Raw genomic sequence first — 11,861 nt, 5'->3', positions numbered from 1 at the left:
CCACATGACCATGTCATGGGCCACCTGTTCCACTGGTCTTTCTTGGCTGGAGTCCTCATGTCACGTTTGCTGTGGTAGGCATACTACTGATAAATTCAGTAAGAAGCATGAGCTTCTTAAGTGTACATTTTTAATAATTTTATTTTTATTTATTTTCCCCTGGTTCATGCTGTTTCTTCATCTATCATTCTTTCCTCATAATTATTAATACTTTGAGGTGGCTTAAATGGTGAGTCCAAATTTTCATCGTCCCTCCAAGATCTGCAGCTCAGTGAATTCTTATCAATTTTGCAAAAGGCAGCTGAATTAAAGTGGCTTTATTGCTCAGATAAGAAAAAAGCAAATACAAGTGCAGCCAGATGTACAAATGAACCATGTCCTGGAGCAAGAAGGCCTGTGAAAGAACACAGCCCCCAAAATAGGCATCAGGGAGAAGAGTGACGCAGGTGTGCTCAGACACAAGGTGGCAAGCAGTTCTGCTCCTGGGAAGCGGGGAAAAGCTGTGCCAGTTTGAACAGCAGTGAGGTAATTTTGTTCCCTTGCAAATAAATGTCTTGGAAAAAAGCAGAGGCTGCGTGCCAAGAGGTGATTGATCACGCTGCTAAATAAAGTAGTAGCCTCACTTCATGGGAGGTTCTTCTAGAAACACATGCTAAGCATTGATGAGGAAAGGGCTGGAGCCGTCCCAGCATGCCAGCCTGGCATGACACCTGCACAGCAGCAAATAGGGGCCATGTCCAGCACCAGCCCCTGAGCCTCCCAAATCCCTGCCCATCAGAAGGGACAGATGGAGCTGAAGGAATTTCACATAGCAGTCCAAAGACACGTGGGGAAAAGTGGTGTGACAGGATGGACTTGCCTGCTGTCCCCTCCTTCAGGAAAGCAAGGAGGGCTGCTGGGGAGTTCCCAGCCAAAGAGCCTGATCACCAGATGTGTGGGATGGGGGCAGTCAGCCAAAATGCTGCTCTTCCTTATTGGGGTCATAGGAATGAGAGAATAATGCAGTGGGGTGGCTCTAGCACTGAGTTCACATTTTCCTCATCTGTCCAAGATTCCATGGCTTGTCCTTGATACCACAGAATAGAACGAGCCACCGTGTTTCTGTCCTCTCTATGCTGTGAATAATGTCCCTAAGTGACTTAGATAAAATGGCAGTGGGATTCCATCCCATCTTAACTCCAAGTCAATATGTCAAGAGAGAGAATGATGAAATACCAACAGGATGCCAAGGTCACCTTCTGAGTAGAAGCCTTGAGCCAAGGAAGATGGTACCATTGTTGGAGAAGTGAGCATTGCCCAAAGAATCAACTGTTAGGAACGTGAACAGTGCAAAATGGATAAGTCATGGAGCAACTTAGTGCAAACATATTACTGCTCTGAAAACCAACAATACTTCTAGAGCCATCATCCACCTGCTTGATTATTTATGTAGACATCCCAGAGCCAGTCTTGCTACAGTTTCTCATCTATGATGAAAGTAAGAGGAGGGTTTTACAGAGGTGCTGGAGGGGCTAGGATGGCTGGTGCTGTCTTGGCAGTCCCTGGGTATCCTTTATCTGTCATGGAATGGCTCCGAGGATGTGAGGAACAAAGGTCCTGTTCCTTGCTGTTAGCTGGGATCCTTTGGTCATGCTTACTCCACTGTGAATACTGATGCTTACTTAAGCCAGACTGTGCAGTATGACAACAACCACATACATCTAAAGAAGGTTAATACCTTACTATTTAGAAAATCCGTACACTTTCACAGTATAAAGACTATTTGGTACAAGAGTTAATGAATGAGGTTTTCCTGATTAGCTGGGGGCCGGAGGCCTAACAAGAGAGGCAAAGCTAAAAATCCCCTCTGCTGTCCAGCTGCTGCCCAAAAAGCAGCTGGATGTGGGTCTCTCCCCATTGGATTCACAGGCTTTCCACTTTCCAGAGCAGTTTGTTTACAGCTGTGTCTAAAATAAACGTTGCCGAACTTATTTTTTTTTCCCCCGCTCCTGTTATTCCTGCGGAGCAAGTTGGATTCCTCTCTGACTCACGCATGATTAACTAACTTCCAGCTGCATTATCTTTATTGTTGCTGCCGATGCACAAGCCAGCGCTCAGCACGACCCGTGGATCCCAAGCTGTGCTGGCGAGGCTGCCACTTACAGAAAAGGATTTTTTTTCTAACAGTTGTGGTGTTTGGGAAATGTTATTATTTTTTATTTGTGTATTTATTTATTTAAGAGACAGCAAGTACCTGCTTTCCCGGGGGCCAGAGAAATTAAAATAAACAACCGATAACGCTCCCCGACCCACACGGTGCGGTGCTGCTGGCGGAGAGGCCGCGTCCGGTGGCGGGGGGGCACCGAGGGGTCCCGGGGCACGGCGGGACGGGAGGCGATGGGACAGGAGGGTCCGGCAGCCCGGCGGGGAAGCGGTTAACGCCGGGCACCAGGAAACGGGAAGGAAGCGGCTGAGCTCGGCAGGAGCCGCTCGGCGGAAGCCCCCCCGGCCCCGCTCCCGCTGCTGCAGCCGCCGCCGCCGGACCGGGCGCACGTGCGGGCGCGGCGGCGCAGGGGCACGTGCGGGGCGGGCACGTGCGGCACCGGCACCTGGCAGCGGCCGGCCGGGCACCGGGGGAGGGGCCGAGGGAGGGAAGGGAGCTCTCGCCGCGACACCGCTGCCCCGGGGAGGGCGGGCGGTCTGCCGGCCTCGGATGCTTTTACCCAACCACTCGCCCCTTACATAAGCCAGGAGCCGGTCCGCCCCCATCCCCGCCGCCGTTCCCCCTTCCCCCTCCCGGGAGCCGCCCCCCTGCTGCAGAGATGTGACACGCCCCCTCTCCATCCCTCCCTCCCTCCCTTCCGTCGCCGTCCCCTCCCAGGAAGAAGCCGGAGTCGGCAGCGCCGCGGGCCCAGCATGGAGTAGGGCGGCCCGGGGCCGGCGGCGCCGCGCGGGCATGGAGCTGGGCCCGGGCCCCTGCGCGCTGCCGCCCGCCGCCGGGGCCGGGGCGAGGGCGGCGGCGGCGGGGGGACCCTGCGCCGAGATGCTGCAGGTGGCGGAGGAGGCCTTCCGCGGCGGCAACTTCGAGCTGGCGGCCGAGATCTACGGCTCCGAGCTGGCGGGGCTGCCGCAGCCCGAGCGGGGCCTGTGCCTCCGCCGCGCCGACGCGCTGGCTAGGGCCGGCCGCATGGCCGAGGCGCTGGACGCCTACGGCGCGGCGGCGCGGCTGGCGCGGCTGCGGCCCGAGGAGCTGCGGGAGCTGGCGGAGAGCGTCGCCCTCAGCATCCGCGACAAGGAGCTGCGCCTCCCGCCCTGGGGGAGCGGCGCGGCCGGCGGCGGCGGGGCGGAGGGCGAGAGTCTCGGCGACCCGGCGTGCTGCCGCCCGCCCGAGCTGTTCGCCTGCCCGCTGTGCCGGCGGCTGCTGTGCGAGCCGGTGACCCTGCACTGCGGGCACACCCACTGCCGCCGCTGCGCCGAGCCCGGCGACTGCGGCCGCTGCCACCGCCCGCGCCGCCCCGCCGAGCCGACCCCTGCCGCCGCCGCGCTGCCGCCGGCCGCCGGCCGCCCGCGGGTCAACGTGGTGCTGGGCAACCTGCTGCACAAGTGGTTCGGCGCCGAGAGCCGGGCGCGGCGGCTCCGCGCCGAGGGCGACGCGCTGCGGGAGCGCCAGGAGCTACCGGCCGCCCTGGAGAAGTACAACCAGGCCCTGGAGATGGGTGAGTGGCGCCGGCGGGAGGAGGAGGGGGCGCGGCGGGGGCAGCGCTGGCCGCCGGCACCGGGCTGGCCTCCTCAGCCGGGCGGGGAGGGGGCTTGCGGTGAACGGTGGGAGCGGGAGCCTGCCGGAGGCTACGAGCGGGAACCCTGCCAGCGGGTCTCCTCACGCCCGCCCCCCGCTCCAGTGAATGGCTATTTTTGTTCCACTGGTATTTTTGTCCTTGCTCTGAAGGTGCTTGGCGTTTTAGCTGTTCGCTGCCGATGACTCATTATGCAGTATTTCTAGAAAACCCGCTTTCCTATTTATGGGGAAGCCATCATTCAGCGTAGGATACACAGTAGTGGTCGTGTTGAGCCGCGCCGCGGCTTCCTGGAAGAAATGAGTGTGTGGATCAGATTCATTCAGCTACGTGCAGCTGCACCTTCAGCAAGAGAAAAGCTTTGAAAACACCTGATGGGATATCAGTAGGTGTAAAGGCTCAGAAAATTTCCTTTATCTTGCACTGTGCAAAATACTCAAGGTTACGTTTAGCCTTGGAGAGATGGCCCACGCGTGTTTTGAGCGTAGCTCTTTGTTGACACGCAGGATTTCTGTGTGCATGGTGTTCTCTAAAAAGCTTGGCTTTCAATAATAATGCCTGCGTTCCTCCTCTGCCAAACCGATGGCAGCCGTAGTTTATCAAGACTAGCTTGTTTTCAGGTTCTGCGCCGAGTAGTAGGTGGATGCTGCTCGCTCGGTTGTAGCCCTGTAGTAGTGGATGTGTGCGTGCGCCCGGCTGTTTGCCCTGCGAGCGGCGGGGGTGGTGCAGCGCCGGGGATGGCGGGGAGAGATCCCCCGGGATCTGCCGCTCCTCTGCTCTCAGCGAGATGGATGTCCGGTTTAGTCGAGGAGGAAGGGGGGAGAATGCCTCTGTCGTTTTACAACTGACGAAATCCTGCGGGTAAATGTCTTTGAAAGACAAGCGTAGGGAAAATTGTGCCGCTCCTCTGTCAATGAGCTCCTTCCCTGCATTGACTAAAATCGTGTTCCTTGATTGTGGCTCTTACATGCAGGAATAAATGGCTCTGATTTTTTTTTTTTTTTAAATTTCTTTTGTTGTGGAGAGAAGCAATTTCACCGTTATTCCAGTCCTTGGCTCACTTTCAGGTTTTTGCCACGGCTTAATGATAGGCATTGGAGATAGAGGAGTTTGGGATGGGATAGCATAACATACAGCTGGTACTGGCTGTGGAAACCATTACTTCTGCTGTTTCTTTCACTTTCCCAGCTAGATGTGACAAGTTTTCAGTCCTATTTGAAAACTATCCTATAAAACTATTTATCTATCCCTACAAAACTGTTATGTGGTTTAGCTGAAGTAATCCCTATTAAAGTAGGGCAGGATGGAGCCCAAGAAGGAAGGTGAAGCAGAGGGAGAGGAGAGGCTTAATGTAGGTCACTGGTGGATACGGTGAGTTTTCAGTAAGGAAGCATCCTCATATTTTGGTTTCAGGGTCCTACTGCTGGGGAAAATAGCATCTCATCAATGAAATTAATGTTTGAAGAGTTTTTTAGAGAACTATTTCTCACTATTCTCTCTGCTTCTTGCTGTGTCTGCATGGGGGTGAAAGGAGAGAGGAGACTGTAATGTGCTGCTGGTGTTCTCACACAGCGTGTGTCTTTCTCCTTCCTCTCCCTGGAGTGCAATCTCCAGCCATGGCTGTTGTGCTTCAGGATCTCAAGATAACTCCTTTGCAGTGCCCTTATTTCTGTCTTCAGTGATTTCCCAAGCAGCTGAGGAATCCATTCAGAAAGTTCTCACTCTGTCAGTGAACTTGAATTTTTTTTTTTTAATAAAATTGCAATTGAAATTAATAACAGGTATCTTGCTAGCTTTTGAAATCCAAATGCCACAGGCTTACATGTTGCAAATTCCCTGTAGTGGATCCAAATTCCTGCCATGCCCCCAGCCCATCATCTTTTTTGATGTTTTGTGCGTGCTGGTGCTGTTCCTCACAAATTGAACTGCTGTGTATGAACCTTGTGTTCTTAAATTCTTGCCACATGTTCACTGCTTTTCCGTATGCTGGAGTTGCCTTCTTGTTTTCCAGCCAAGTATCATGGTCAATAAGGAAAAACCTCCCAGTTCTTTTCCAACTGTTCAGTGTTGAAATGTTAGCATATGGGTGACTTAAAAGCACAGGACAGCCCTAGGAGTCACACCAGGTGCCTGAGAGCGTTGTCCAAAAGCTTCCTGAACTGTCAAGCTTGTGGCTATGACCATTTCCTTGGGGAGCCTGTTCCAGTGCCCAGCCACCCTCTGGGTGAAAAATCTTTTACTAAAATCCAACCTAAACCTCCCCAGACTCAGCTTCATGCTGTTTCCTCAGGTCCTGTCCCTGGCCACCAGAGAAAAGATATAAGTGCATGGGCCTCCACTTCCCCTTGTGAGGAAGCTGTAAATAGTGATGAGGTGTCCTCTCAGTTTCCTCTACTCCCAGCTGAACACACTTCTGGTGTGTGAGAAGATAAGTGTTTTTACAACCTCCAAATGCTTGTGTATTGCACAAACATGTCAAGGGCCTGGCTATTTGATTTTTTTTTTTAGTGACTGAAGGCTCATGAGCACATTGATTATACAATTGTGATATGAAGTTAGGTAAAATTCCAGGTTTCTTGGCAGTACACACATACTTCAGTGGGATTTTTTTACCGGTGTTTTTTGTGGAATACTTTCCTACTCTGTTTGTTACAACTATCTTTGTGTGATGATGCAATATCAAAGCAAGTTTTCCTGTCATTTTGCTAGTTCTGATTGTGACCTCCTGATTGACACTTTAGTTCTTGAGGTTCTTCAATTCTTGAATTACATTTCTGGGGCAATCTGGGATGTCTGGGAAGAGGTCTACATGCCTTCAGCTTTTTCCAGTTGAACTAGTTAGTCTTACAAACTCATACTGTTAGTGAGTATGTTCATCTTTTATCCTTAACTATCACATTTACAACAGCAGTGCTGCTCCCATGTTCACTCCTGTAGTCTGCTATGGATTCAGGTGTGGTTAAGTGGGGTTTTTTGTTCTTGAGAAAATCAGCTTTGCTATTTGATCCTTCCAGTCCTCTTGAGATGTGATCTCTGCTGTATTATACAAAGTCACTGCCTTTTTTTCCCCTCTGCTATAGACATTGTAATAGATCCTTCATTATTGTAAGGTATCTAATTACCACAGCTTCAAAGCAAGCACATGTCAAGCTGCTTGAAAGAAAGCATTTGTTTCCAGATGGATCATTTTTTATGCTAAGCTTTATGCTGTTCAGCCATCATAATATCAACTATTGTCCAAATGTTGCTCTCATGGCTGTTACCCCAGCTTTCTGAATTTCATTTGTGTGGGGTGGGCTTCCTCTCTGCCATCCCTTCTCTTCTAACTAGCCTTTTGATTGGACTCCTAGGTTAGTTAAAGTGAAATATATGATATGTTTGCAGGATTGCTTTGTTTGTGGGGTTGTTTTCTTTTGTTTATTTGGGTTTGGGACCTCTTTGTGCAGTATGTGCTTTCTGCACCCTTTTTTTCTTTAACCTGCTGCTCTCTCGCTGATGGAGGTACTCTCTGGAGGGACTATGCTGGGGAGGAGTACAATCATTTCCTTATATCCAGGCTTACAGGTTCTTTAACCTGTGTGCCTGAAGTTAAAGTAAGCTAGATTTCAGTGACAAAGAAATGTATTTTGAGGATGTGCTTTTGGCAGTGTGTTCTGGTTTTAGGGTTTTTTTTTTGGTTTTGGTTTTTTTTTTTTTTTATTTCTCCAAAGCAGTTCTCAGTTACAGAGGCAACGGGTAGCGTTGGGAAGATTGTGAATAGAGCTTTTCCCAAGTAGAGCTCTAAAAGAGATGAAGCTCTCATGGGGATGAGGGTATATTCATTAGACAACATTCATGTTACAGGTCCTGGATGATCTCTCAGGCCTGCCCACAGAGCTGTGGCTCTGCTGGGAAGGGCTGTGACCTTCTGCCCACCTGACCCTACTCTCAAATGAGCTGCTTGTGGTGTGGAGGGCTGACCCTGCCCTGGCTCCTGTGGTGTGAAGTGTGGGGTTTTTTTGCTTGCTGTGTGCTGTACAGTTGTGTCCCAGCCCTGAGAGTGGCACACATCCTATCTGCATGCTGCAGGACACCTTGTTTCTTCATGAGACATGTTGGCTTCAGTGTGTAGTTACCCACTGCTGCAAAGTTCATCAGGCCTGAGAAGATGATTGTTTCTGAAGAGCTGTAAGAGCTCAGCAAACACTCTAAGTGATTGTGTTTACTTCTAGTGTGATGGACTCTTTCTGAGCAGGAGTATGTTTGTCCTGGGGCAGGGGGGGATAGCTAATGCATGCAGCCACTCACACTGTCCAGGATTTTAGTTCCACCCCTGCCAAGGTTTCCAGAATGAGCATACAGGAGATAAAGCTCAGCTGTATCACAGAGTTTTCAAAACACAGTGACAGATTGAGGCCTTAGGAAGAAAGGGCTCCTTTGCACATACATCTGTGTGGGTCTTTGTTTTAAGTGGATAAAGGATGGTGTAGGAAAGGCCAAGGAGAGGAGGTGAGTTTGTACCAAGCCCAGAGTAGTGTTAGAGGTAGCAGTGCTGCAGGGCAAGCACGGGAGATGCTGCTGTGTGACTGCTGGGGATGCTCTGGTCTCTGGGAGGGCAGAGCTGCTCACTGACCGCTGGCCCATGGGGTGGTGGTTGTGCTGTTGCTAGAAACAAAATGCAGATGCTTTTGTGAGCTTTGGTGGAAAGAGGAGAATCTGCCTCTTGGCCAGACCTTGGAGAGCCCTCCCCTCTCATCCCAGTGGATGATCATCATAAATTGGTTTGATCCAAAAGAAAGCTTATTGTGGCCACTCAACACTAATTACTTCTGTGGTCAAGCAATTAATGGAAATTTATCTGATGCCTACCAAATTCTCTCTTTGTAAGAATTGAATTAAAGGGGTGGGGCAAGCCAGGAGGCAGTAGCAAAAAGACACAAAAGAAGCTACAGACTTTCAATGTGAGTTGTTTCAAGAGCAATTGCTGTAGGTTTTCTTGCCAGGTAAATGCTAGATCGTGGGGTTGCACTCCTTCCTGGAGAGCATGACGCAGGTAAACTTCAAGCCAAGCGTTCTTTGAGTTAGACTGAGTGCTTGCAGCCATAAGATGGGTGTTGGCAAGTGTTCTGCTGTGCCCCAGGAATAATTTGCTTGGGCATTTTCCTTCTGTGTCTGTATCTAAGTTGTTTCAGGTAAGGGTGGGAAAGGGTGATCAGAATTTCTTGGTGGACTGGGGGAACACTCTGCAGGTGCTTTCCTACTGCAGCCCTGACTAGTGATGGATGTTAGTCCTGGGTCAAGGTCTGAAGAAGCAAAGAGCCCCAGTCTGTAAAGGGACTGAATTGTCTTTAGAGTGAGCTATGCATAAGCTTTTGTAGAGATGGTTGATGCCATTTTATGCATTTTATTAATTCTGCCATTTTCTAAGGTTGTACCCTTGTTAATGGTGCACTTGCACCAAAGTCTTATTCAAAGAAAACTGCGAGAGAGCATCCATATGCACCTGTATGTGCATTATATATATTAGAGTACTTTAATGGTCTCTTCTTTTGTATACCATTTCTAGAAGGCTGCTATTAAAGATAAGATAATTTGATTTTTCGTGATATGATAAAACAGATGTTGGCCAAATCTTCCTTCCTCACAGGGTCTTGGGTATGCTTTCCTGTTGGTAGTAGTAAAGAAGTAAGTCTTTGATGTTGTACCAGCCATTTAGCAAAAACAAGAAAAAACCGTGGTAGACAGCTGTCATGACTCCTACAACAGTAACTGGTTCAGTCATTTTAATAATTTATCAGAAGAATATTTAATTTTTTACTTCCTAATGTAAGCTGACTTTAATAGAAGAATGAGAGGTAGTGTTTCTGAAATTACCTGCTACAAAAAATAGTAGCTGCTTGCTGCTTAGAGAAGTTGTGCTAAAAAAGGAACTTTCCCATCCCTCTGTAAAATCTTGGAATCCCTCTGTAAAGTCTTGGAATCCACTTAAAGTGTGTGTCCAAAACCTCTTCACTCTGTTCTACATGGACAGAAGAACATGTAAAAGTAGGAATCAAGGTTACTGAGAGACTGTTGCAGTAATCCCAGAGTTATTTTTAAACTTGAAATATTTTGCAGAGTTCTGCCCCTCAGTGCCTCCCCCCTTCTTCCCCCTTCCATTTTACTGTGAATTAGTGCTTGAAAAATAGTAGTAAATACTTCATGTATGTCACCACTGGAAACATGTCAAGTCGCTTGGAGGAGAAGCTCATGTTACTCTTGGTTTGTACAGAGCTTGTGGTTGAGTGCTCAGATCCTGTAGTTGGATCTCTGCAAGTTTTTGCCTGCTTGCAGAGGGTCTGCTGAAGGCAGAGGCATTGCTGAGCTGCAAGACCAGAGCCAAAGTGGTCAGGAGGCTTATTCATCACTGGCAAAGAGGAGAAGGCATCGTGCTGTACAGTACACAGTCTTGCTTTGGGTTTTTGGGTTTTTTTCTGTGTTTTTTAAAAAAGTAATTAACATTGCTCATGTAACTTACTCCATCTTAAATGGTACAGAACTGTATTTTCCCCTCCCCCTTCATGTATGTAACCCAGATGTAACTTCCTATAAATAATTGAACTGCCTCAGCAATTGCCGAGAATGAACTATACCTACTTAAAGTCTGAAGAATTTTTGAAGTCTCTTCAAACAGCATGCTCTTTTTTTTTCTTTGATTAAGTATAACAGAATGTCTCTTGCTTTTGAAAGAAGACATTTATAGAACTGACTTGTGCTTCCTTATCTTAAAATTAGTAGGGTATTGCAGTACTCTTTTATTTTTTACAATTGTATCGAGGGACCTGCTTGTTTTGAGGACAGAAGAAGTGAGGTAGTAACAGAGAAACAAGAGGGTCCTTTTTTGCAAAAGTCAGAAATTCTGAAACAAGCTTTAACTGGAAAAAGAGGTTACAGAGACCTGAAGGGTAACTTCTAGAAATGTAGCTTATGTAGTAGTCATGTCAAAGAAGGCAACTATGTTGTCACTGGTAAGGTAGTTTTATGATAGAATATCTGGCTATAAACTGATCTTGTTAAATAAACTGTGATTGTGGGAGATCTACTTGGCTGGTCCTGCCTTGTCTGCAAAGTACAATGGTGTCTTTGGAGCCTCCTTGCAATCACAGGTTCTTTTGCACCTAGCATAGGTCCCTGTTTCTTTGCAAAGATCAGAGCTTTTCCTTGGGTGCTTTGAACATCTGGGTTGACCCCTTGATGGTTTTTGTTTTGGTTTTGAATCTTGCTTGTTATATCATACTTCAGTCAGTAGATTTCTTGATTTGGGGCAGTCTCTGTACCTGCTGTTTGAGAGGATAATTCCATTCTGACTGAGGCTTTGGTTGGAAACCTTTCCCAGCCTTGAACTAAATGCCGGGTGAATTAGTAAGCATTGAAAAATGAGTCATATTTGTGTACTTAACTGTTTTTATTATACTGATGGCAAGAGGCCATAGATGACCTTGGGGTACATTATGTGAAGCGGCCCAAATGTCCAAAGGGTAGAGTGGGAACTGAAAATACAGGGAGAGTGTGTTGTTTCGTGTTGCATTATCTGGAAACAGTAGCAGGCATCTATCAGAGTGTTGAAAGATTAGGATTTGCATAGGCGGGAGCAATGATCTCATATATTGTGCGTAGCTCTGTGTTGGGACTTTCTTGAATTTGGGACTTGTGCTGCAGCTACAATTCATGACATGGATTTGAGAAGAAGGTTATCATTGGCTTTGGAGTTGTGGTCATGGAACCTAAACTGTAGGTTAATGTAGTTGGTAATACATTAATTTTTAATAATGTAATGGACATGCTTCTTCCTCATGAGGCCAGAGCTAGAGCACAAAAGCAAGGATGCAGAATGAGCTGCATAATCTGTAGAAGCTCTTCTGGGTAGCACACAACTTCCCTTACAGTGTATCTCCTGAGTAGTAATGGGAACAGTGATTAGCTGTGCTTAGCAGTGATGACAGTCCAGCTTTAAATAACATATGGAGCTTCCTAGCTGAGGACTTACTGAGCCTGAAATAAGACTGCTGAGAATCTAAAGCATTTTTTTCAGCACACTACAAGAGCTGGGTTTTTAAGCCTGGACTTTTG

At 48.2% G+C, this 11,861-nt stretch overlaps 1 protein-coding gene across 1 annotated transcript in view; it reads left to right on the top strand.

Moving 5' to 3' along the window:
- Positions 1-2,935: 2,935 nt before the first annotated feature.
- LONRF2 (LON peptidase N-terminal domain and ring finger 2) overlaps positions 2,936-11,861 on the top strand; it is a 33,904-nt gene continuing 24,978 nt past the window's right edge. The window contains exon 1 of the mRNA XM_058824603.1: positions 2,936-3,695. Coding sequence (XP_058680586.1) covers positions 2,936-3,695 — 760 coding nt within the window. The remainder of the gene's footprint in view (positions 3,696-11,861) is intronic.

Source organism: Ammospiza caudacuta, chromosome 2 (genome assembly GCF_027887145.1).
Source record: "Ammospiza caudacuta isolate bAmmCau1 chromosome 2, bAmmCau1.pri, whole genome shotgun sequence".
Classification (NCBI taxonomy): Eukaryota; Metazoa; Chordata; class Aves; order Passeriformes; family Passerellidae; genus Ammospiza; species Ammospiza caudacuta.
Note: the sequence above shows the minus strand (reverse complement) of the source record. Positions and strands in the feature narration are given on the sequence as shown.